This window comes from the organism of the source record quoted next, unplaced genomic scaffold, assembly GCF_019419815.1.
Source record: "Pyrus x bretschneideri cultivar Hongxiangsu unplaced genomic scaffold, Pyrus_bretschneideri_v1 Contig4, whole genome shotgun sequence".
Classification (NCBI taxonomy): Eukaryota; Viridiplantae; Streptophyta; class Magnoliopsida; order Rosales; family Rosaceae; genus Pyrus; species Pyrus x bretschneideri.
Window position 1 is genome coordinate 747,717 of NW_025999723.1, and position 20,985 is coordinate 768,701.

Here is a 20,985-nt window from a genome sequence, read left to right on the forward strand (position 1 = left end):
AGATTAAAGCAAACAGAAGCACCAAAAATTGCTGATCAGTCATCACTAACAAGGCCATGAATTTTGTTTTCCGAGTCTTCCCAGTAGAGAAAAAGATGTACACATTGGCATGTTGCACAATTCTTGCAAGAACTAATACAGATGGCACTATTTACACGGACACGAAAGCAAAGAACAAGACTCTGTATCAAAATTAAAGTAAAAACTCTTGTGCCTTCTCATTGCTCTGTATGTAATCTAAAAGTCTACCATACGCGATTTTCCCCCACATCTTGGGTTTCTCTTCATTTCTCATCAACTTCAACATCAATAATCTCCGGCTCTGACTTTGACGAAGAAGGGCCTCCCCTACCGTCTCTTGAAAATCTGGCTGCCACACTGTTTCCACAGCTTCCACAACGGATTACTCGATTCTTGTAACCAACAAATTGCCTCTTACAAGCCCGACAGCACCCTGTCCAAATTCCAAATTTCGCACAACACACTTAGCCATTCAAATAGCCATCTGATTGATTGCGTTAAAAAGTTAAAATTTCCATACAAACCCAATCGGTTTAGTTGCAGACTAGCAGATCACTAACCACAAACATATGCAACCAGTAATACCTTAATAAAAAGGTTGTTGGCAACTGCTCCGATGAGAAGAGGAGCAGCAAATGGAAGCACCCAAATAGCGAAAATCAATATCTGAAAAAGCCATCCGGATAATGCAAACCACAGCAAGAAAATTGTCTTAAAAAACACGAAACAAAAAAGCAAATAGTCGAACACGAAATGATCAACAAGACAAAATATTTGCATAATTTCGGAATGTGAGCTCATATGCTTACCTCAAAGCTTCTTCCCAATGGGGTCTCCATATACATATCTATTTGAAGGCTTTTCTTGCTGATACAATATGTTTGGTATTTGACAACATTGGTCTTACATACTTCCTCTTCCCAAGCCTTTTAATCCTGCTCACCCTCCTCGGTTCCCCCTTTTCCTTCATTTTTTCTAACTTCTCTTTCCTCCCCTCAATGTCAGCTTCGATAACCTTCTCTCTCTTTTCATCTGATAGCAGAGCCAATCTAGCAAATTTCTTTGGTCTCACTAGTCCAAGCTTCTCAGTTATCTCCTTAAACGCAGGAACGAGACCGCGTCTTAGGAAGCATCCATCGATGAGCTGCATTGAGTTTGATTCGGGGAGAGATGGGGCATCTTTCAACTCAAGGTCCAAGCAAAACGGGGAGTCCTTTAACCACATCCTGAGGGAGTGTGCCTTTGCTACTAGAAGGCCGCTTCGTGTTTTGCAAGGCAGAAAAGGCGAACCCATCTCCCAAAGGCATGCCTTCAATGTGCTATTAAGTGAAACCATGTTGTACTCGGATGTTCCCGTTATCAGGACAACTGATTTCGGAGACTCTGGATAACCCTCCAAGGATGCATCCTGCCATATGTTAAGGACCTCTGTGTAAGACTCAGAAATGAAAGTGGAGATACAAAAGGGTAGATAGCAAAGAAAACTACTGGGGAAAAAGAGAGTTGCCTGCATCTGATCAAGCCATAATGTAAGACCAACAAGAGCAGAACCAGCTGACAACTTTCTAAAATCAGCACCCCAGTCTTTGTCAGCTACCCTGCATTTAAAGGGTTACTAGGTATAAGCTAACTGATCGAAATAATACTGAATAATAAGGAAAACGCACATCGTTTGTTGGTTAAGTTAGCCTTCACAATTTCGACCTATCAATACCTACCTGAACACATTATTGTTATAGATGCCTCTCTTTACGGCCAATTGGAAAACCCATGAAGCAGTGGCTCGGAGTTCATATGCCCACAAAAGGTCCTCCAATGCGTTGACAAAGTTGAAGGCTGCATTGTCTTCTAGGGGTTCTAGTTTCTCTAGACAACAGTCTACTTCTGAAACTAGCGATTCAGGATTTTCGGTCACAAGCCTACAAGACAACGATTTGTTTGGAAATGGATCAGCCAAAACAATAAAGCATGGAAGAAGAAGAAATTTTGTTTGTGAGCTTCAGTCTCTCTCCAACATGAGAACCAATAATTACCTGATAGGAAGATCAAATCCAACATCACGCAGTGCGTTTAGGAGAATAAAAGCTTCACTTCTGTGCTGAGACAAACTTGCAGCCCTTATAAAACAAGTCCAAAGTCTATGATCTGGCGCCGGACCGCCTTCCTTCATCTCGTTGAGCTTTTGAATTCCAATGTTATAATCTCCGTTCTTCAGATAAGCACCAATAACTGAACTATACGGTAACGTATCAAGATCTAAGCCAGTTACTTTCAAATTGTCAAGCACCTTTTCAGCTTCTTGAGGCTGTCCAGAGCTGCCATAAGAAACCATAAGCAAATGCATTGTGGCAGAGTTGGGTTCTATTCCAGACTCCTTCATCGTAGCCAACAGCATCTCAGCTTTGTCATGGTCTCCTGAATTTCTAAACATTTTCATCATGGTATGATAAAATGAGCGATCCAATTTACATCCATTTGACCTTAACTCTTCGAATAGTTCCTCAGCTTGATCCAACAACTTCTGCTTACCAAACGCTGAAATTAAACTTTTGTAAGTATCCAACTTAGGTTCTAGCCCCTGCCTTCTCATTTCATGCATCAATGACAAACCTTCCTCTGGTCTACGATCTTTGCAGTACATTATGATTAAAGTATTATAAGTATCCTCATCTGGTTGAAGTGCAGCCTCTTTAATCCGCTGGTATACTTTAACTGTCTTTTTGAAATCCGCAATTCCTGCATATAACTTAAGCATAGAATTCCATATTGAGAGATCAGGCCTGAATCCTGCCTCTTCCATCTCAGAAACCATTGCTTCAACATCCATTATTCGTTTTCCCCTGCACAATAACTTGATCATAATCCTGAAACAATCCATGTTGGGAAAATAGCCTGCAGCCTTCATTCCTTGGTATATCTTCTTAACCTCAAATATGTTACCGTCTCGAGCAAATGCTTCAAGTGTCAAGAGAATTGAACTCTTGCTTATTTTAAAACCCATATCTTGCAACTCCTCGATTAGAACATAGAGTTCGTCCAATCTCCCATCAACAACCAGAGCTTGCAAAAGACCATTAACAGAATCTACTGTTGGGGAAGGACCATCTCTCATCATTGTGTTAAATATCACTCTAGCTCGCTCATAGCAACCACTTGCAGCATAAGCTTGTATCAAGGCATTCCAGACCTTCCTATCCACTGATTTACATCTCTGTCTGAGACTTCCCACCAAACTTTCAGCTTTCTGCCACTGCTTCAATTTCCCATAGACTTCAATAACATCAACATATATGTTGACATTGTCAAATAAAATGCCTTTTGTCTCTGCCTGATCAATCAAATGATGTGCTGTCTCAGGGAAACCCATCGTACAATATATGAGCACCATAATTTGGTAAAGATGTTGAGAGGGGTCAACGCCATATAATCTCATGTCAGAATAAACCTGAGAAGCTTCACCAAGGAGTTCATTCTCTTGGCAGCCTTGAATAAGAATTTCATACATGGTAGGACTTCTACTAAAAGAATGGAATCCCCTGGTATTACTATATTCCACCAAGGCAGCATCAAATTCACGAGCCTTGCATTGTATGACAACCAGTGCTTCATTTATCAGTTGGGTGGAACTGGGAGCGTGTTCTCTCAAAAATTCAAGCAATTCACATGCTTCTGAGTGCCTTCCACATGAACTATACGAGCTAAGAATAGATAAAAGATTTTCCCGGTCTAGTTCATAGCCACTACTAATAGCTAATCTCAACATTCTGGCAGCTTGGTCATAGCATTCTCCCTTAACAAGAATAGAAGAGATAACTTGTGGGTTCATACCACCAACGTTTTCCATATCTCTGATCACTTTTTCAATGCCTTCCAATTTATTCTCTTTTCCAAGAACCCGCAGCATGACCCCATAGAGAATATTATCTGGCATGAAACCATCCTGCATCATTTCGTGATACAATGCCATTGCGTTCTTTGTCTCATTGACCTTTAGATAGATATCCAACATAATGGAGTATGCCAGATGATCAGGTCTAATACCCGACCTAACCATGCAATCAAATGTCTCTTGAGCCTCCACCTGTTTACCAGCCTTGGCATATGCACACATCAAAGCACTATACGTCCGAAGAGTGGGTTTCACTCCACTGTCCAACATCTCTGACATTACATTAGCAGCCTGTGTTATCTTATTTGCTTTTCCAAGTGAATCTATCAACACAGTGTAGGTAACAGCATCAGGAATCCGGCCTAGCATTTTCATGTCCCTGTAAACCTGAAATGCTAAATCATGCTGGCCCTGCTTTCCATACATGTGGATGATGGTATTATACGTCATCTCATCTTTACCAAACCCCATTTTCACCATATCTTCACCAATATCCCTTACTTTCTCTATATCAAGTTCTCTTGCAAAAGCATACAACAAAGAATTATATGTCACTGCATCTGGGAAAAACCCTTTCGACTCCAATTCCTTAAAGAGCTTCTCGGCTTTGCTTGACTCTCCACATCTCCCATACACCGAAATCATGGCATTATAAGTCCAAAGATCAGGTTGGCAATTATGTGCTTCCATGTCATTGTAAACATTCACTGCCTCCTCTAAATTAGATTCACGCGAACAGCCACTTATAAGAGTGTTATAAGTGATTATATCAGGCCTAAGACCCGCCCTTCTCACCTCATTCAAAAGTTCAATTCCCAAATTTGGTGTCTTTGCACCTGACCTTAGCCGAGCATTGATCAAAGTATTGAGACTCACAAGGTCCGGTTCGCACCCTCTCTCACGCATTACATCGAGCAGTCCTTGGACCTTGCTAAACCGACCATTTCGAGCATAAACACCCATCATTGCATTGTACACTTGGACTGTATTCCCAATTCCAGGTTCAGCCCTTTGAAATATCTCCACAGCCAATTCTTCTTGGTTAGCCTTTCCAAGAACAGCCAAGATAGTGGCAAGCATTCGAGCATTTGGGGAGTACCAATGGCGTAAATTCAACCATTCGTACACCTCCAATGCGCGCTGCCAGCTCGACTGGCCTACCCATTTCACCACAAAGCAAAAATCAGTCGGAGTCATTTGAACTCTCCTATCATCCAACACATTGGCTACAAACTCGTCGGATTTCAACCCCAAAATCCTATCAGTAAAAAGCTTCACTCTTTCCCGCCAATCTTTTGCTCTTTTGAGAGCAAGTTTCGTCATTTTCTTCGCCTTGGTTTTGCTCGGCCTCCCCAGCACTTGTTGGGTTTCGTCATTCCTCTCCTCCAAAGCTCCCACAGAACCCAAATTCTGGTCTTCCTCTCCACCATCAGGGGAATCGCCGACGACATGGTTCGGCGGAGGAGAAGCAACGGTGAATTGTGTAGGTGGTGAGGGGTAAGTTTCTGTTAGTTTCAAGTGGGGCCATCTGACTGATGGGGAGGCTCTGCTGTAGCTAAATTTCTGAGCGGTTTTCACGTTAGTTGTAGTAATAGAGTCAGACGGTGGCTCCGCGGAAAATCTAGAAGTAGAATCGGTGGCAGACGGCGGCGTAGGTGTCAAAGAGCAAGAAATTAGAGAAGTTGGTTTGCTGCATACCTTGGAAATTGAAGGTGAGGAGGACATCGAGCTTGAATGCAGTAAGGGTGACGTGGTGACGGTCAGCACTCCTGAGAACGCCATGGCTGCTGTGGTTTAGACTGCAGCGTTATTCTTCTTCCATTGTTTGTTTCCGTCGAATTTGAGAGGTTGCAGAGACGGAGCTCTGGTGCTCGCGTTTTTGGTTGGGAAGAAGAAGATGATGCTATCAGTCGTAGATATTTCTGTCTAGGATTGGGCCAACGATGTGACTGGGCTTTTCGGCTTTAAATGTTATATATAAGGGCACGAGTTTGAATGCCGATGGGCTCTGAGCCTAAGAGTCCAAGACTTAGAGACCTACCTGACAGAGAGCTTCGCAGGCGACGGCCATGGCGGACGACCCCCACTTCGAGGTAGGCGACGAGGTGGAGGTCACCTCCCCAATCCACAACATGCGCGGCACCACATTCCAGGCGAAAATCGTCGCCATGTCGAGAACAAAATCGAAATTCAAAGTAGAGTACAACAGAGTGAAGGCCCGGATCGATCGCAAGATCAGCGGCGGCCACAAGGGCGGCAAGGCGGCGCTGAGGGAAGAGGTCGACGCGGCTCTCCTCCGGCCTCCTCCGCCGCGAGAAAACGACTACCGGTTCAAATTGGGCGACGTGGTGGACGCCTTCTTTTGCGGCGGGTGGTGGGAGGGCGTCGTGGTCAGTGATGTTTTGGTGGACAACACGCTTGGGGTTTACTTCCGGTTCGCCAAGGAGAAGTTTGAGTTCGAGCCCGAGGAGCTGCGGCTTCACCGAGAGTGGGTAGAGGGGTCCTGGGTCCCACCTCTTCAACAAGGAGTAAGTAATTTTTTTCAATTTTTCTTACATTTTCTTGGTTTTGATTATTTGTGCTGTTTAACTGTTGCCAGTTAGGGATTAAAGACAGAATCTTTGTTCGTATGTGTGTTTTTCCAATGATTAAGGATGATTTGTAGTGACATGTTCCTAGTAGTATTTATAGTCGCAGTGAAAATTCAGATTCCAAGGATCGTGTTGTGCTCTTCTGAGTAATGCATATCCAAATTGAAGAAAGTTATCTCGTTAAACTGAGCGCAGTAGCGTTCTAAGGTTTATGCAACCGACGCCACTTAGTGGGATAAGACTTGCAAATTTCTTGTGTCTTGTTTTTAAGTGCAACCTCGTCAAAACTCGGACTGCAGGATGTCTTAGATGCCAAAGAACCAAAGACTCAGATGAAGGAGGAATTGATGGAAGGAACAACGGTTGAGGTTTGCACTGATGAAGATGGATTTCAAGGCGCTTGGTTTGCTGCAAATATTGTCAAAGTAATGGAGAAGAATAAGTTTTTCATTCGATACAAGACAATAAAGACAGATGACAAGAAGGAGTTGTTGACGGAAGAGGTCGATGCAGAGCACATAAGGCCTCGTCCTCCAAAAGTGGTTGCGGCTGAAAGTTTCAGTCTGACGGAAGAGGTTGATGCTTTCTATAATGATGGCTGGTGGGAAGGTGTGATTCGCAAGGTCCTTCCCGGGCGAAGGTACAAAGTTTACTTCAAAGGTACAGATGATGAACTGATGTTTCAGCACTCCGATTTGAGGCCACGCCAAGATTGGATGGATAGAACATGGGTTATGGCTTCTCAGGTATAACGTCTGAACACTCTCCTTTATTGATGCAATTTTTAAGCATGTTCTTCCTCTTCAGATTTTCGGATTATGAACTTACAATCTGTTAGTAACGGTGTATAGTGTTTTGACAATGAAACGCAAATTTGATAGAACACATGGAATGTAAGTAACAGAAAACGTAGAATCTGCCTAGAAGTTCTTGCGTAGCCAAAGTGTGTGAACACCCACAATCTAGACATGCCGAGTTTTGATAAATACTCAGCTGCATTGTTAAACCAGTTATGTGGTTGAAACTAATCAAATCCAGATTATTTCGTTACAGTTAGTCTTGCGGAGTATCGATGTATCAGGATCTAGGGTTTTAAGCCACGTTTGAACTCGGAGATAAATCATGCTTAATGTCTCATTTCTTTCCAAGTTTCGGTGAGGTTTTTAGGCAGTAGTAATTATTGCAGATGGAGATGGGGGAAAATAGTTTGATAACTCATTTCTATGAAGATCCTTACATCGGCATGCTATCTAACAAATTTTTTCAGGCATTGAAGCATTGAGTTCTTATCGTGAAAGCATTCCATCGGGAGGTGGTGGACATTTTTTGTGGGGTTCTTGGCACGCCTGGTAGTAGACTCCAGAGTCGTCGTTGGATTTGCTTGCGATTTCTTGTGTAGTTTTTGAAAGAGAGAGCACTAACTTACCAGCGCGTTTTGCTGCTCAATCGTACGGAATTAGTAGGAGTTTTTGCAGAGATTATGATTTGTGATTCTTGTTTTGGTGGATATTATGATCTGGAATTGAACAATCTGATTTTGATGTGAATGAACAATTCAAGGGGACTTGGATCCAAATTATATGCTTTTAATCCGCATCATTCGAAATCAAATGCAATCACGAATAACAAAATCCCAATATGGTATCAGATATAACAAACGCTAAAATTGATGGGTTGAAGAAGCAAATCGACAGATGAAAACCTAAAACGACTCCAAAGCTCTCTAGCTCTTCTCTTCCTTGTCTGCCTCGGCTGCCTTCTTGAGCCTGGCACCAACGTGGCGTTTGTTCATCCTCTCCATGCCAAGTTTGTCATATGCCTCAACTCGTCGGTAATCTTCACAAGCTCAACCGTAGGCTTATTCTCACGTGCAATTGGAAGGTCTAAAACTGTTTATCTTGTGTGGGTTGATGTATCTTTTGAACAAAGAAACAAACAGTGAAAGAAGAAGATATTCAGGCCGTTGTTGATGAAATGAAAAGGGATCAACTCCTAATCAAAGAGGTAGGTTATTTTTGTGAAGTCTGTCTTAAGGAAGGCAACCACTTGGATTGCAATTGCCCCTAATTTGTTTTGATCCTCAAGGGCGCTAAAATTGGCAGTGGCTATGACATTGTTTGTGCCGACTTTGGCGAAGACCATCAGAACGACTCTGACCACGACTCTGGTGTTTTAGACGAGGACTGGCAAGGACGTGCTATTTGGAAGGTTTGTGATATTTCTGCGGGGGAATATGGCCATTGGATTTGATCCGAGTCCAAGCTTCGAAACCAGCAAATTTCTTGTATAGTTTTTGAAAGAGATACACTAACTTACCAGTGCGTTTTGCTGCTCAATCTTACGGAGTAAGGAGTTTGCAGACAGATTATGATTTGTGGTCCTTGTTTTGGTAGATGGTATGATCTGGGATTGAACCATTTGATATTGATGTGAATGAACAATTCAAGGGAACTTGGATCCAAATCATATGCTTTTAATCGACATCATTCGAAATCAAATGCAAGCACAAATAACAAAACACCAATATGCCACCAGAAATAAACACCAATATGGTATCAGAAATAAACAGCAATGGAAGCATCTCTTTAACTTGGATTACTTAAGTTTACAAACTCTAAAATTGATGGGTTCAAGAAACAAATCCCGCAATTAACAGATGAAAATCTAAAACAAAAATCCTTCCAAAATGAAACCCGACACCAAGTGCGCATCAAGCTCTCTATTTCTTCTCTTCCTTCTCTGCCTCTGCTGCCTTCTTGAGCCTGGCACCAATATGGCGTGTGTTCATCCTCTCCACGCGAAGTTTGTCATATGCCTTGAATGATTTCAACTCATCGGTAACCTTCACAAGCTCAACTGTAGGCTTCTCACGTGCAATTGGAAGGTAGGGGCCTTGGAGCTGGGTGGCATTGGCAATTTCCTCCGCAGGAGAATCACCAGCCTGAGGAAAAAAAAAAAAACGAACTTATGAAGATAAGATACCATGCACACATAAAATCAACATTCTTAAACTTCTCTACATCAACCACTTAACATCACCTTGATATGCTTGGCGCGTCTTGGGAAGACCACTAATTTGGCCTTGTATGTCTTCAGACGCTGAACATTAGCTTGAAGACCCTCGAGAGAACGATTCTTCCTACGATGATCAACAGAAATTCCAATTGTTGGTGCAAGTTTCTTTGGAATCCCGGCAGACTGGTAAGCAAACAAGGTAAACAACTTGTTAAAATCATCACATAAAAGCTCATCTGTTAAAACCAGAAGCAAAATAAACACAAAAACTGATCTAAGAATTCCAAATTTAGGATCATGTTTATATTTTTATGGAATCTGGCGATCTGCAAATGTTTCGAAACTGAAAAACAATCGTATTTTATTTATCCTTATAACACTTCATCCTGTAATCAACTTCAATAAACTCGTACAATAAAAGCTGGATGAATTCCAACACTAATTCCAAAGCAAAATAGAGGAATGAAATGAAGCACTTTGTCAAAGATTTCCATAAAACTCGCATGCCATAATTGGAATCCATGAGTAAATAACACTAGACGCCTGACTTACCTTCAATTCTTCAAGAGTAAAGCCTCTACCAGCTCTCACTTTCATGTTATACTTGAGAGTCTGTCCATGAACAATGGGACGCAGGGGCCCAGTGGTTGGACGAGGGAAGATTTTCACAGCCTTCTTCTGGCGAGCTGATGATATTATAAAAGAGTCAAGTCAGTCAAATTACAAATGATCGTTTGTGAAATAAGCAGGATGATGTGAGCGACAGTGTTTAGTACGGGGCACACAAAAGAGTAGACGTAAAGCTAAGAAACAAGAAAAGAGGTGATAAACACGACTAGTGTAACTCACCAGTCCTCCTCCTGGTCTTCCTAGCAGGTTGGTTAAACCAGGTCTTGACATAGTTCTGCCAATGCTTCCTGAAGTGAGAGCTCGGGATAACGTTGTTGTGCTTCACCATGGCTTACCTACAAGGAAACCGAATCGCATAATTCAGAAACACAAAATCCATATTCCATTTATGTTAACTTCACTCAGAACTCCAAATGCACAACTCACACAGCAAATACCGAATATCGAACGAAAAACACGAAAACAATCTTCTTCCTGAATCAATAACAAGTAATTAAAAACCCTAAAAAATACGAACCATAGAGTTGAGAAAATGCAATACATTTGCTAGCACAGACAGATTCCAACATACAAAAGTTATTCCAGTTCATTAAAAAACTCAGCGACCTAACCCGTACAAAACCAAAATTAAGAAAAATCCACAACATATCAGAAGCAATAAAACCCTACAAATCTAAGCATTTGCAAATTCAAACACCTAAATCTTCGTTCGGCGGGTGAAGGACACATGAGACGAAGAAAGCAATGAAATTGGACACAATTAATCGAAGATTTCTAGAGAAAAATAGAGAGGGAAAGAGAAAGAAAGGATAACCTGAAATCGGCGTCGGTGTCGGCGTCGATGAAATGCTCCCTTGCTTCCTCCACTCGCGCAGCCCCAACTACGCTGCATGCAGCTCGGGTTAAACTCGCGTGTCGTTAGTACTGGGCCGGACGTTTTGGGCCTCGTATAGTAAGTAATTTTACTCATGCGGGCTCAAACTGTTTATCTTTCAAAACGGGCTACTTTTCTTGGGTTCCTGGGTCGGTTATATATATATAGTCACAGTTAGGGTCGGCCTAAACCACAACTCCTGCAGTCTTTCTCTCTCTCTCGCTTCCTCTCTCTCCCCATGGAATTAGGGTCCGGGAAGAGGCAGAGTCGAGGAACACTGGCGGAGCTAGGACGGGGCAAATCCGTGGAATTAGTGTCTCTGAATTTGACGAAGAAGGGCCTCCTCTACCGTCTCTTGAAAAGAAGTCTGATTTTGGCTGCCACACAGTGTTTCCACAGCCTACTCCAAATTAGATTCACGTGAGCGGCGACTGTTGTAAGTGATTGTATCCAGCCTAAGACCCGCCCTTCTCAGCTCTCGCCTCATTCAAAAGTTCAATTCCCAAATTTGGTGTCATGGCACCTGACTTCAGCCGAGCATTTATAATCGAGCAGTTCCTGGACCTTGAAAAATATTCTGAGCCTGAGGTGGTCCACATGACATAAACTGTAATGACATTGAAAGCTATAGTTTTACACCCTGAATCAAATTGTGAGCGTTCAAGTCCTTGCAACATAAACCCGTTGTACGCTTTCGGTCCCTTGAATGTCAAATTACTCTAAATCGCGACATTTCGTGAATTGATGAATTTGTTGTACATCCTCCTTTTTCGCTTCTTTCAGTAAGGCAATGACCCATCGTCGTTTCTTCTTGAAAACTATGCATTGAATGGAGTACTCGTCCTTCAATTTTGTCAATGGATGTCTAATTGATAATGTTTCAAAACATTGTCTACAGATATTTTCTTCTAGCTGTATATTACAAAGACGGCCTTCTTGTTAACGGCTGTGAACTTATTGAAAAATCGACGATATGCCTCAACAAGACTGCACGTCAATTTTTCTCGATGAGATGCATGCCGCTGTTAAACGAGATAAAAATATATGTATATATATTACTAGCACACTTTTTATTTCCTGACCTTATGTAATAAAATTTGTTTTGTTTTGTTGTTGTAGGTCATCAAATAATTGGCAAGACAATCGAAGGCACAATATGGGAAGGAGGATCATAATATATACTTGCAAAATGAATTGTATTATATTGTCATAAGCCTCGTCCCTCTTCTTTCATCTTAAGCGTGACTGCTTGAGGAAAGAACAATATACATGTCAGTGTTTTCTTTCAACCTTTCACTTGCAGCTAAACTAAAATGTACAAGTGATAAGAAGTATGTGTTGTAGTAACTAAACTAAAAAATTAAATTAAATATATTTGACTCCTTCTCGTGAAACACTATGAAAGAATATGAAAAAATTAAATTAAATAAATTTGACTCCTTCTTGCAGCTAAACTAAAAAAATTAAATAAAATATATTTGACTCATTCTCGTGGAACACTATAAAAGAATATGAAACACAAGAAATAATTTTTTTAATTATTTTAGCCGTTGAATTTAAATTTGGACTGTTAGATTTTTTTTTTTCCGTTAGATTTGATCATATTAGATTTTAACTGTTGAATTTAATGAATATATAAATATAAAACTATAAAAAAAATTACACATATATAATAGGCCAGCCCACTAGACCAAAGGAAATTTGGGGCTAAATTTGCTTCAAAAATGAGTTTTGGGTTAAAACTCATATTTGGCCCAAGGATTGGAGCAAGTTTAGAACCTAAATTTGAGTTTACCCCGAGATTCAAGTAGGTAATGTAATTGATTCTTCTTGTAATAAGATTCACTTGTATTTTTTACTAAAAAAAATATCAGGAAAACTAACGAAAATAGCTTGAAGACTTTGTGTGACATCCCACATCGCCCAGGGGAGCGATCCTTAAATGTATATTCCCATTCTTACCTAGCACGAGGCCTTTTGGGAGCTCACTGGCTTCAGGTTTCGTAGGAACTCCGAAGTTAAGCGAGAAGGGGGCTAGAGCAATCCCATGATGGGTGACCCACTGGGAAGTTGCTCGTGAGTTCCCAAAAACAAAACCGTGAGGGAATGGTAAGCCCAAAGCGGACAATATCGTGCTACGGTGGTGGATCGGGCCCGGGAAGTGATCAGCCCCGGGCCGGGATATGACAAATTTGGTATCAGAGCCTAACCCTGGCCGTAATGTGCCGACGAGGACGTCGGGCCCCTAAGGGGGGTGGATTGTGACATCCCACATCGCCTAGGGGAGCGATCCTTAAATGTATATTCCCATCCCTACCTAGCACGAGGCATTTTGGGAGCTCACTGGCTTCGGGTTCTGTAGGAACTCCGAAGTTAAGCGAGAAGAGGGCTAGAGCAATCCCATGATGGGTGACCCACTGGGAAGTTGCTCGTGAGTTCCCAAAAACAAAACCGTGAAGGAATGGTAAGCCCAAAGCGGACAATATCGTGCTACGGTGGTGGAGCGGGGCGGAGAAGTGATCCGCCCCGGGTCGGGATGTGACAATTTGGTGTCAGAGCCTAACCCTAGTCGCGTGTGTGCCGACGAGGACGTCGGGCCCCTAAGGGGGGTGGATTGTGACATCCCACATCGCCCAGGGGAGCGATCCTTAAATGTATATTCCCATTCTTACCTAGCACGAGGCCTTTTGGGAGCTCACTGGCTTCGGGTTTCGTAGGAACTTCGAAGTTAAGCGAGAAGGGGGCTAGAGCAATCCCATGATGGGTGACCCACTGGGAAGTTGCTCGTGAGTTCCCAAAAACAAAACCATGAGGGAATAGTAAGCCCAAAGCGGACAATATCGTGCTACGGTGGTGGATCGGGCCCGGGAAGTCGTCCCGCCCGGGCCGGGATGTGACACTTTGAGTTTTAATGATAAGGATAAAATAAATGGTAAAGTGAATAGTAAATGATTGATATTTTAGTGTGAAAATATGATTTTTCGTTAAAATAAACAATACCTGGAGTTTTTCATTAAAATTCTCAAAAATAACTCAACTGTTTTTCTTTAAAAGCATTTTTAATCATTTAAAAAAAAAACTTTCAAACGATTATACATCTCCGCCAGCCGTGTTATGCTAATATAACTTTATCGTCTCCTTTCTTCCACAAAAGCAAACAAAGCACTCTGAAATCTTCGGCACCCGCGACATTAGAGCATAGAGATATGCTGGTGCAGTCCATTTGGTGTCGCACTTCACCTTCACTTTCATCCACAGCCAACTTCTTCACAATCACTCCACTCCCTCTCTTCTTTCCGAGCTGCCTCAAACACCCCGGGACATTCAAGTTCTACGCTTCTTTCACCCACTCGAATCTCATCAAGACCAGGAAAGAAGTCAAATTTACGTCCCCCAATGACGAAAACACTTCAGTTCCCAGCTATCCAATGGCTCAAACCACTGGAGAGGAACTTTCGGGCGAATCATACAACAATTTGATAAGTGGGTTCTGCAGGGCAGGGCATATCGACAAGGCCATGGCTGTTCTTGCAGAAATGGAAGCTCTCGGCGTTCGACCCAATTCGGTGTCTTACGCTCATTTGATTGACGGTCTTGGAAGCAATGGCAGGACTTTGGAGGCCGATGTGTTGTTTCAGGAAATGATATGTTCTGGGTTGAGGCCACGAATCAGGGTTTACAATGTTATGCTCAGAGGGTGTTTGAAGAAAGGCCTCTTAGAACTTGCTACTAGAGTTTTGGCAGTAATGGGCGATTTGGGTGTGGAGAAAAATGAAGTGACGTATGAGATTCTTCTTGATTACTATGTCAGTGCCGGGAGGTTGGAAGATACCTGGTCAATGATTAATGAGATGAAGCGGAAGCGGTTTCGGTTGAGCTCGTTTGTGTACAGCAAGGTTATTGGTCTTTACAGGGACAATGGGATGTGGAAGAAGGCAATGGACATTGTGGGAGAGATAAGGGAAATGGGGATGGCATTGGATAAACAGATTTTCAACAGCATTATTGATACGTTTGGGAAATATGGCGAATTGGACGAAGCTTTGGAAGTGTTTGATAAAATGAAACAAGAAGGTCTGAAGCCTGATATAATGACGTTTAATTCGTTGATAAGGTGGCATTGTAAAGCAGGGAATATAAGCAAGGCTCTTGAGTTGTTTACCGAGATGCAGGAACAGGGGTTGTATCCTGATCCAAAGATCTTTGTCACTGTTATTAGCCGATTAGGGGAGCAGGGGAAGTGGGATATGATCCAGAAGACTTTTGAGAATATGAAGCGCCGAGGGCATAAGAAAAGTGGGATAATTTATGCTGTTTTGGTTGATATTTACGGGCAGTATGGAAAATTTCAGGATGCTCAAGAGTGCATATCTGCCCTAAAGGCGGAAGGTCTTATTCCTTCAGCCAGTATGTTTTGTGTCTTAGCAAATGCCTACGCTCAACAGGTTTTCTGATTCTCCCAACGTTGTTTTCGTTTTATTTCATTATATCTCGAAATATATCCATATCTTGTGCATATTACAACGTCTGTATTCTTTTTAATGCAGGGATTATGTCATCAGACGGTTAAGGTGCTTCAGCTCATGGAAGCTGAGGGAATCGAACCAAACGTCATAATGCTGAATGTGTTGATCAATGCATTCGGTGTTGCTGGTAGATATTTAGAGGCGTTATCCATTTATCACCATATAAAAGAAAGTGTAAGTCTTGTTTCTGCCTATATTGTTTTCTTGTTGGGCTGTCAGATATCTTGAATTTCTTCAAGCAATTCAGTTTCTGTGATACTTTCAAGCTAAGTTTCTAATGGTGATGCTTTTTTTGTCTGTGAAGGGTTTTAGTCCTGATGTGGTTACTTATACTACCCTTATGAAGGCGTTTATTAGGGCAAGGAAGTTTGATAAGGTGCTTATATTCTTTAGGAAAATTAATCAAAAGGCCATAAAAAAAAAAAACAAAAAATATCATTCAAAAACTCTTAGACAAGTTTCTTTATCATTAAAGGCACCTTTTGTTATTATTAACGACACTTTCTTTATTGTTAAGGACATTTTTTTTAATTCAAACCCTTATGGAGTGTGACTCCCTTTTTGTTTTCTTGTCATTGTGATACAAAAAATGTCCTTAATAATAAGAAAAGTTGTCGTGTTTCTTCGATAAAAAAAAAAAAGTTTTGTGAGGGACTCTTTAGTAGTTCTCCCCACTTGAATATTCAGTAACTTTAAAATCTCTAGTTTCCAACTCGAGAAAGAGAGTAGGAAGCTTGTTTTCTTTTCTAAATCTCTAAATATGCAAGCGGTTTCTTGATCAGGTCCCGGAGATATACAAGGAAATGGAATGTGCCGGATGCACTCCGGATAGAAAGGCTAGACAGATGTTACAAGTTGCTTTAATGGTCCTTCAACAGAGGTATTGTGAGTAATAGTGAATAGATTGGGTTTTGATGCAATGTGCTTGTGCAGTTGGGTATGGACACAGCCTATGATCCTTTCAGCAGTCCAACTAGGGTGAGCTTTTTAATCTTCTCTGTCACGATTTTTTTTTCTTGTTCACTTTACGTCTCAGACTCCAAGACTCCTAGAATCCTAGTCGTATGGCTTTGTACCATACTGAACTTGTTTTTGGTTTGTCAAATGCTTCCTCAGACCTTATGGGATGCCGGTCACATGAACACCTCAAACCAAATGGGGTGTTGATTTTTACCACATTATAGTGCACAACTGATAATCTCAAGGGATTGTACGGGAAGCAAGAGTACTCGGAGATAATGAAACCTGCTTCTGGTTTAGCAGTTGGAACATGGACAACACCAGGACTTGCAACACGAAAGCACTTACTTCGGAGTTGAGAGGACGAGTCACTTTTATGAGCCATACCATCTTGGTTCCTATGAAGAGCATTGATTTGGAAGAATTGGCTTCAAAGTGCTGCAGCTCAAACAGGCCTTCCTCCCATACATGATACATTGAATGATTGGGAAAATTGGCGTTTCAAAGTGCCACTTTCAGTCCTCCTGCCATTTCAGCAATGATATATATTTTAGAGTCGACTCGTATTATCTCCACCATACCCATGTAATTATAGAATACTTGTTTAAACTCATCTTTTTAAATTATATTACTTCTTTTACCTTAAAATGTTTCAAGTTTTAACTAGCCTCTTGGCATGCGCGGACACTCTTTTATAATATAATATAATTATTATTTATTATTACTATGGAATATGAGAAGTTGCTATGGACAATTGGATGCGTCCTGCAAAATACCTTGGAATGAAATTTTACATCTCCTGTTAGGGTAGAAAGCTGTCAAATTTCAAAGGAAAATGTTATCCACAAATTAATTTTTACTTTTAACACACCATTAGGTATTTTTGGCTATTGATCTTGTTCAATTAATTCGACCCGACGATCGAAAATTGAGAGAAGTTTGTAAGAAGTAAAAATGAGTGTGTGGATAACCTTTTTTTTTTTTTTTTTTTTTTTTTGAACAAACGATATTAAGGGACAGGGTAGGCTTAACCTCATAATAAACTAGCAATAATATGATTCAAAAATTCAACCTAAACCTCTTGTAAATAAGTCATTGGTGATTTTCTTAAGTTAAGGGCATTTTAATTTTTTTATTGGAGAATTTGACCAAAAGGCTGTAGGTGAGAAAAAAAAGGATGACGACGTATTCCTGGATAGAACCGTCGACACTCGACAGAATAAAGGGTTAGCCAAATGATTTTCGTCTTCCAAAATTGTCGACAGAATCTGTGAAGTTCCATCTCTCTCTCGGGCGACTGCGTTGATTACTGCGAGATCGAAAATGGAGAAGGAGGCAAATGGCTCGTCTCCTTCAACCGAGTTAGGGATGGAGTCCAGCGCCTCCGGCCCTGCCATCTGGGAGCAAATTGAGCTTTCCGAGAGGTCAGTCAGTTGTTCTCTAGTGTTGGATTGGATTGGATTGGATTGGATTATTTTGTCTTCTCCGATTGTTTTTCGAACTGTGATGTGATTATTTTGCATGCTGCAGCTACCTTGTTTGCTCAATGTACGAGGAAGCAGCCTCATTAGCCTCCTCTATTCTGAAGCCTCTTTCACAACACAGTCAACACCTTGAAGCCGACGGCGACCGCTTCGAGCTCTACGACATGTCGGAATCGGCCGGTATGGTGCTTGTGCAATCCTTAAAACAACTTGGAAGGTATGTATCTTCAATTCATTTGTTCTTATAAATGTAGTAACTTCATTTTTTGTGGGATTGATTGCTTGCACACACTGAAAGTTTACAAAAGCACAATTTGGCCTTGTTAGGATTGGATTGGGATTGGTATCGATAACCCGCTATATTCACGGAATATTGAATGTTTGATATTGTGGATGTGATTGGTTCATGCAGGACATCAGAGATTCTGAATGAGCTCAAACCATTGTTTGCCTCTGTTGGTACTATCCCTGTTCAAGTTCTTCTCACTGGGTACTTTCATCTGTGACTCAAGTTATTCTTTTGATTAACATTTCATATCGTTTGATTTTACGATTTCAACCATTGATGGACTTAGAAAAACCACTGTTCAGGGCGATGCTTACCGCTTCTCTTGGACCTATCCAAAAGTGTGTATTGTTTAAAGTTCTTACATTGAAATTCTATTTGTTTGAAAAGGAGGTCGATATAACTGTAAGAAAGTAATTATAACGGTGTAAACTTAAAATGATTCCTGAAAAATCCTCTTTATTTTTGTCCAACCCAGTTGAAAACCAAATTTATAGATGTCTGCAAAAAGATCTCTAAGTTTGACCCATAACAACGCTTTTTTTACATGATTTTCACATTTCTTTTAGCCTTTTAAACAGAAAGAATCTCGCCAAGCATAACTGGATTTTTCAGTTTCATTTTTGTGTCTTATCTTGTTTGTCAGGGTATGTTTTTATATATCAGAAGGGCATTCCCTTGGTATTCAAGAATTTCTGGAAGAGTTCCTTAGCAGCTGGAGTTTTGTGGATGAACAATACTATGTTCTTGCTAGTACAGAAAAATTTGCGGATAATGCAAAAAGAAGTAATGAGCATTTTGTTCTGGGAGTTGACAAGTATGTAGAAGTAGTTGAGGTCTATGTGCTGAAGCTTCTGGGAACCGTTTTGAATGATGTCAAGCTTGCAACCTCTTGGGTTGAGACTGCTGAATTACCTGAGGATAGGAGACAGGTAACTACATCTATATGCATCTTATGTTAGACTCGGCACTGCGACAATTGATTGAGGTGGTCCTATTGTTTGTACTTTATGTCTATTAAATATAAACAAATTTCACTTTTTTTATCGTTACCCTGTTCATCGTAAATTATGTCTGCCTCTTGAATGGCAAGCCGCACTCCTTATTAAGTACAAGTATGGCTGAGTCGCTTATTGAAGAAGTTTCTTCCATGTGCTATGAGACTGTCCTCTAACTTATTTCTTTTCTTGAATTCTTGCCATAATGCTTATTCGTGTGAATATAACTTAATTTAGAATGGTATGTTATGTTAATCGAAGTCATAGGTTAAAAGAATTGATACCAGTTCAGAGTCTTCCATGTCTTTCTAGGTACTTTTGAGAAGATTACACTCACTACATTCTGTTAAAGCCACAAACTCACCGCAAGGATCCATGTCATCTTCACTGGAGGACAACTATGATGTGGAGCAGATAGCTGTGCCTGCCGGATATCCAAAAGCCAGATATGGAGGGACTGTTAAGAAACAAACAGTTTTCAATCTGTCCAAAAAGTTGGAACCATGTGTCTGGTGGTTCCGTACGATCACTCTGAAATTTGGTAGTGCTCGGGTGGTAATATCTAATGGAAAGATTGTCTCAGGATTCTTGATTTTGCTCATATATTACATTTTGCGGAGAAAACAAGCTACCATAAAGAGGTGAGTTATACTCCATAATCAACATGCATGTCTTCAATGCCCATGTCAAACTATTGATTCCATTCCCGTGGTAATCATTTGAGATTTCGCAAATATATATTTGTTCGTCACAGGACTATTCAGAGACAAGCTTTGACAATGAAGAAAGCTCTGGTGGACTTGTGGCAGCTTGCATTTTCATACCAGGTGAATCCTTTAGCTGCTGTTCAACCTCTTGCCGCTGCAACACAAGGAGGCCGGTGATTCAATTTTAGGCGTTCTCCCTTGAATATTCGTTCTTTACTATGAAAACCAACTGCCAATAGCAGAGTTCTGTTGTGTGAAAGTGCATTAGTATGAACTACTAAACTGCCAAAAGCAATGATAAAAATCTGGGTTGTTGATTGAGAAAACCTGTCTGTTGCATTTTGTTTTTGCTCATTTCTTTTGGTTGGTTTTTTATTTGGTCACAGGTAAATGAAATTGGAATAATCAAAGCCTAGCGATGAGGGTGGGTAGGGTGAGGAGAAGTTTGTGTACAGGGTTTGAAACTCTCCAATGTAACAAAGGAAACTAGTTGGAATCGTCAAACAAGTCACTGTATATCAATCAAAAATGAATGCACGCCCGAGTTTAAGTATAATGGTAACATCACGTGGCCGTGTTTGAGTACACTAACACATTAGTCTCACTGGACGGGGCTAACGATATGACTGGGCTTTTCGTTGCTAATACTAAATGTGGGCTTGAGCTTGAGTACCGAGGAAGTGGGCTGTGCGCCCAATAGTCCAAGACACCTACTGATTACCAAAAATCATCTCCAATTATTTTATTGTTTTCCATACAAGTCTCTTTCTTGCTGTGAGCTACCTAAAACCCTGATCAACCCTGCACAAGTCATTCTTTTTAACCCAGAGGCGTGCCATCTTTACATGCTAGGTACTTTTCAGATATAAGATTTAAAGCCTTCTCCGCCAGGCCATTTCTATTTTTTATACCAACAAGGTTCGTAAGCTTCTTGTTCCTCTCTTTGTTTAAGTTACTTGAATGAAATCTCATTTTTTTAAAAAGAAGTGACCTCAAGTCAACAC

At 41.0% G+C, this 20,985-nt stretch overlaps 5 protein-coding genes across 10 annotated transcripts; 3 read left to right on the forward strand and 2 right to left on the reverse strand.

The window, feature by feature from the left end:
- Nucleotides 1-42: 42 nt before the first annotated feature.
- LOC103951535 (pentatricopeptide repeat-containing protein At3g18110, chloroplastic) lies at nucleotides 43-5,925 on the reverse strand. Of its 2 annotated transcripts, none has more exons than XM_009362945.3 (6): nucleotides 2,055-5,925; nucleotides 1,740-1,940; nucleotides 1,529-1,619; nucleotides 831-1,429; nucleotides 607-687; nucleotides 43-454 (listed from the first exon to the last, which is right to left on the reverse strand). In XM_009362945.3, exons 1-4 carry the CDS (start codon nucleotides 5,690-5,692, stop codon nucleotides 869-871), a joined length of 4,491 nt encoding a protein of 1,496 aa, XP_009361220.2. In that variant the 5' UTR covers nucleotides 5,693-5,925; the 3' UTR covers nucleotides 43-454; nucleotides 607-687; nucleotides 831-868. The 2 variants fall into 2 exon arrangements, with proteins under 2 accessions (XP_009361220.2, XP_048421067.1); XM_048565110.1 differs by having other exon boundaries at nucleotides 43-505.
- On the forward strand, nucleotides 5,908-8,077 carry LOC103951536 (protein AGENET DOMAIN (AGD)-CONTAINING P1). The gene is made up of 3 exons (XM_009362947.2): nucleotides 5,908-6,438; nucleotides 6,801-7,247; nucleotides 7,769-8,077. Exons 1-3 carry the CDS (start codon nucleotides 5,980-5,982, stop codon nucleotides 7,781-7,783), a joined length of 921 nt encoding a protein of 306 aa, XP_009361222.2. The 5' UTR covers nucleotides 5,908-5,979; the 3' UTR covers nucleotides 7,784-8,077.
- Nucleotides 8,078-9,063: 986 nt separating this feature from the next.
- On the reverse strand, nucleotides 9,064-11,099 carry LOC103951537 (60S ribosomal protein L13-3). Of its 3 annotated transcripts, XM_048565115.1 has the most exons (6): nucleotides 10,961-11,031; nucleotides 10,573-10,620; nucleotides 10,366-10,481; nucleotides 10,069-10,202; nucleotides 9,541-9,699; nucleotides 9,064-9,442 (listed from the first exon to the last, which is right to left on the reverse strand). In XM_048565115.1, the coding sequence occupies exons 3-6, from the start codon at nucleotides 10,472-10,474 to the stop codon at nucleotides 9,221-9,223; spliced, it is 624 nt and encodes a 207-aa protein (XP_048421072.1). In that variant the 5' UTR covers nucleotides 10,475-10,481; nucleotides 10,573-10,620; nucleotides 10,961-11,031; the 3' UTR covers nucleotides 9,064-9,220. The 3 variants fall into 3 exon arrangements, with proteins under 3 accessions (XP_048421072.1, XP_048421071.1, XP_048421073.1); XM_048565114.1 differs by lacking the exon at nucleotides 10,573-10,620 and having other exon boundaries at nucleotides 10,961-11,099; XM_048565116.1 differs by lacking the exon at nucleotides 10,961-11,031 and having other exon boundaries at nucleotides 10,584-10,610.
- Nucleotides 11,100-11,214: 115 nt separating this feature from the next.
- LOC103951532 (pentatricopeptide repeat-containing protein CRP1, chloroplastic) lies at nucleotides 11,215-17,227 on the forward strand. 3 transcript variants are annotated; one of them, XM_048565111.1, is made up of 6 exons: nucleotides 11,215-11,578; nucleotides 14,135-15,465; nucleotides 15,568-15,720; nucleotides 15,851-15,922; nucleotides 16,329-16,426; nucleotides 16,663-16,795. In XM_048565111.1, the coding sequence occupies exons 2-6, from the start codon at nucleotides 14,227-14,229 to the stop codon at nucleotides 16,685-16,687; spliced, it is 1,587 nt and encodes a 528-aa protein (XP_048421068.1). In that variant the 5' UTR covers nucleotides 11,215-11,578; nucleotides 14,135-14,226; the 3' UTR covers nucleotides 16,688-16,795. The 3 variants fall into 3 exon arrangements, 1 of the variants encoding a protein (XP_048421068.1); XR_007251178.1 differs by having other exon boundaries at nucleotides 11,218-11,578; nucleotides 16,329-16,524; nucleotides 16,663-17,227; XR_007251179.1 differs by lacking the exon at nucleotides 15,851-15,922 and having other exon boundaries at nucleotides 11,216-11,578; nucleotides 16,329-16,524; nucleotides 16,663-17,227.
- A 482-nt stretch (nucleotides 17,228-17,709) lies between these two features.
- Nucleotides 17,710-20,307, forward strand: LOC103951531 (protein APEM9). The gene is made up of 6 exons (XM_009362937.3): nucleotides 17,710-17,930; nucleotides 18,037-18,207; nucleotides 18,403-18,480; nucleotides 18,923-19,208; nucleotides 19,587-19,915; nucleotides 20,029-20,307. Exons 1-6 carry the CDS (start codon nucleotides 17,830-17,832, stop codon nucleotides 20,156-20,158), a joined length of 1,095 nt encoding a protein of 364 aa, XP_009361212.2. The 5' UTR covers nucleotides 17,710-17,829; the 3' UTR covers nucleotides 20,159-20,307.
- Nucleotides 20,308-20,985: the final 678 nt, after the last annotated feature.

Coding starts and splice junctions, on each gene's coding strand:
- LOC103951535 (XM_009362945.3), bottom strand. CDS start 5,692: ATGGCGTTCTCAGGAGTGCTGACCGTCACCACGTCACCCTTACTGCAT. Junction 1,941..2,054: donor GGATTTGATCTTCCTATCAG/GTAATTATTGGT, acceptor GTTGTCTTGTAG/GCTTGTGACCGAAAATCCTG. Junction 1,430..1,528: donor TATGGCTTGATCAGATGCAG/GCAACTCTCTTT, acceptor AACATATGGCAG/GATGCATCCTTGGAGGGTTA.
- LOC103951536 (XM_009362947.2), top strand. CDS start 5,980: ATGGCGGACGACCCCCACTTCGAGGTAGGCGACGAGGTGGAGGTCACC. Junction 6,439..6,800: donor TCCCACCTCTTCAACAAGGA/GTAAGTAATTTT, acceptor CTCGGACTGCAG/GATGTCTTAGATGCCAAAGA.
- LOC103951537 (XM_048565114.1), bottom strand. CDS start 10,474: ATGGTGAAGCACAACAACGTTATCCCGAGCTCTCACTTCAGGAAGCAT. Junction 10,203..10,365: donor GAAGACCAGGAGGAGGACTG/GTGAGTTACACT, acceptor TAATATCATCAG/CTCGCCAGAAGAAGGCTGTG. Junction 9,443..9,540: donor GACGCGCCAAGCATATCAAG/GTGATGTTAAGT, acceptor TTTTTTCCTCAG/GCTGGTGATTCTCCTGCGGA.
- LOC103951532 (XM_048565111.1), top strand. CDS start 14,227: ATGCTGGTGCAGTCCATTTGGTGTCGCACTTCACCTTCACTTTCATCC. Junction 15,466..15,567: donor CAAATGCCTACGCTCAACAG/GTTTTCTGATTC, acceptor TTTTTAATGCAG/GGATTATGTCATCAGACGGT. Junction 15,923..16,328: donor GGGCAAGGAAGTTTGATAAG/GTGCTTATATTC, acceptor TTTCTTGATCAG/GTCCCGGAGATATACAAGGA.
- LOC103951531 (XM_009362937.3), top strand. CDS start 17,830: ATGGAGAAGGAGGCAAATGGCTCGTCTCCTTCAACCGAGTTAGGGATG. Junction 19,209..19,586: donor TACCTGAGGATAGGAGACAG/GTAACTACATCT, acceptor ATGTCTTTCTAG/GTACTTTTGAGAAGATTACA. Junction 19,916..20,028: donor AAACAAGCTACCATAAAGAG/GTGAGTTATACT, acceptor TGTTCGTCACAG/GACTATTCAGAGACAAGCTT.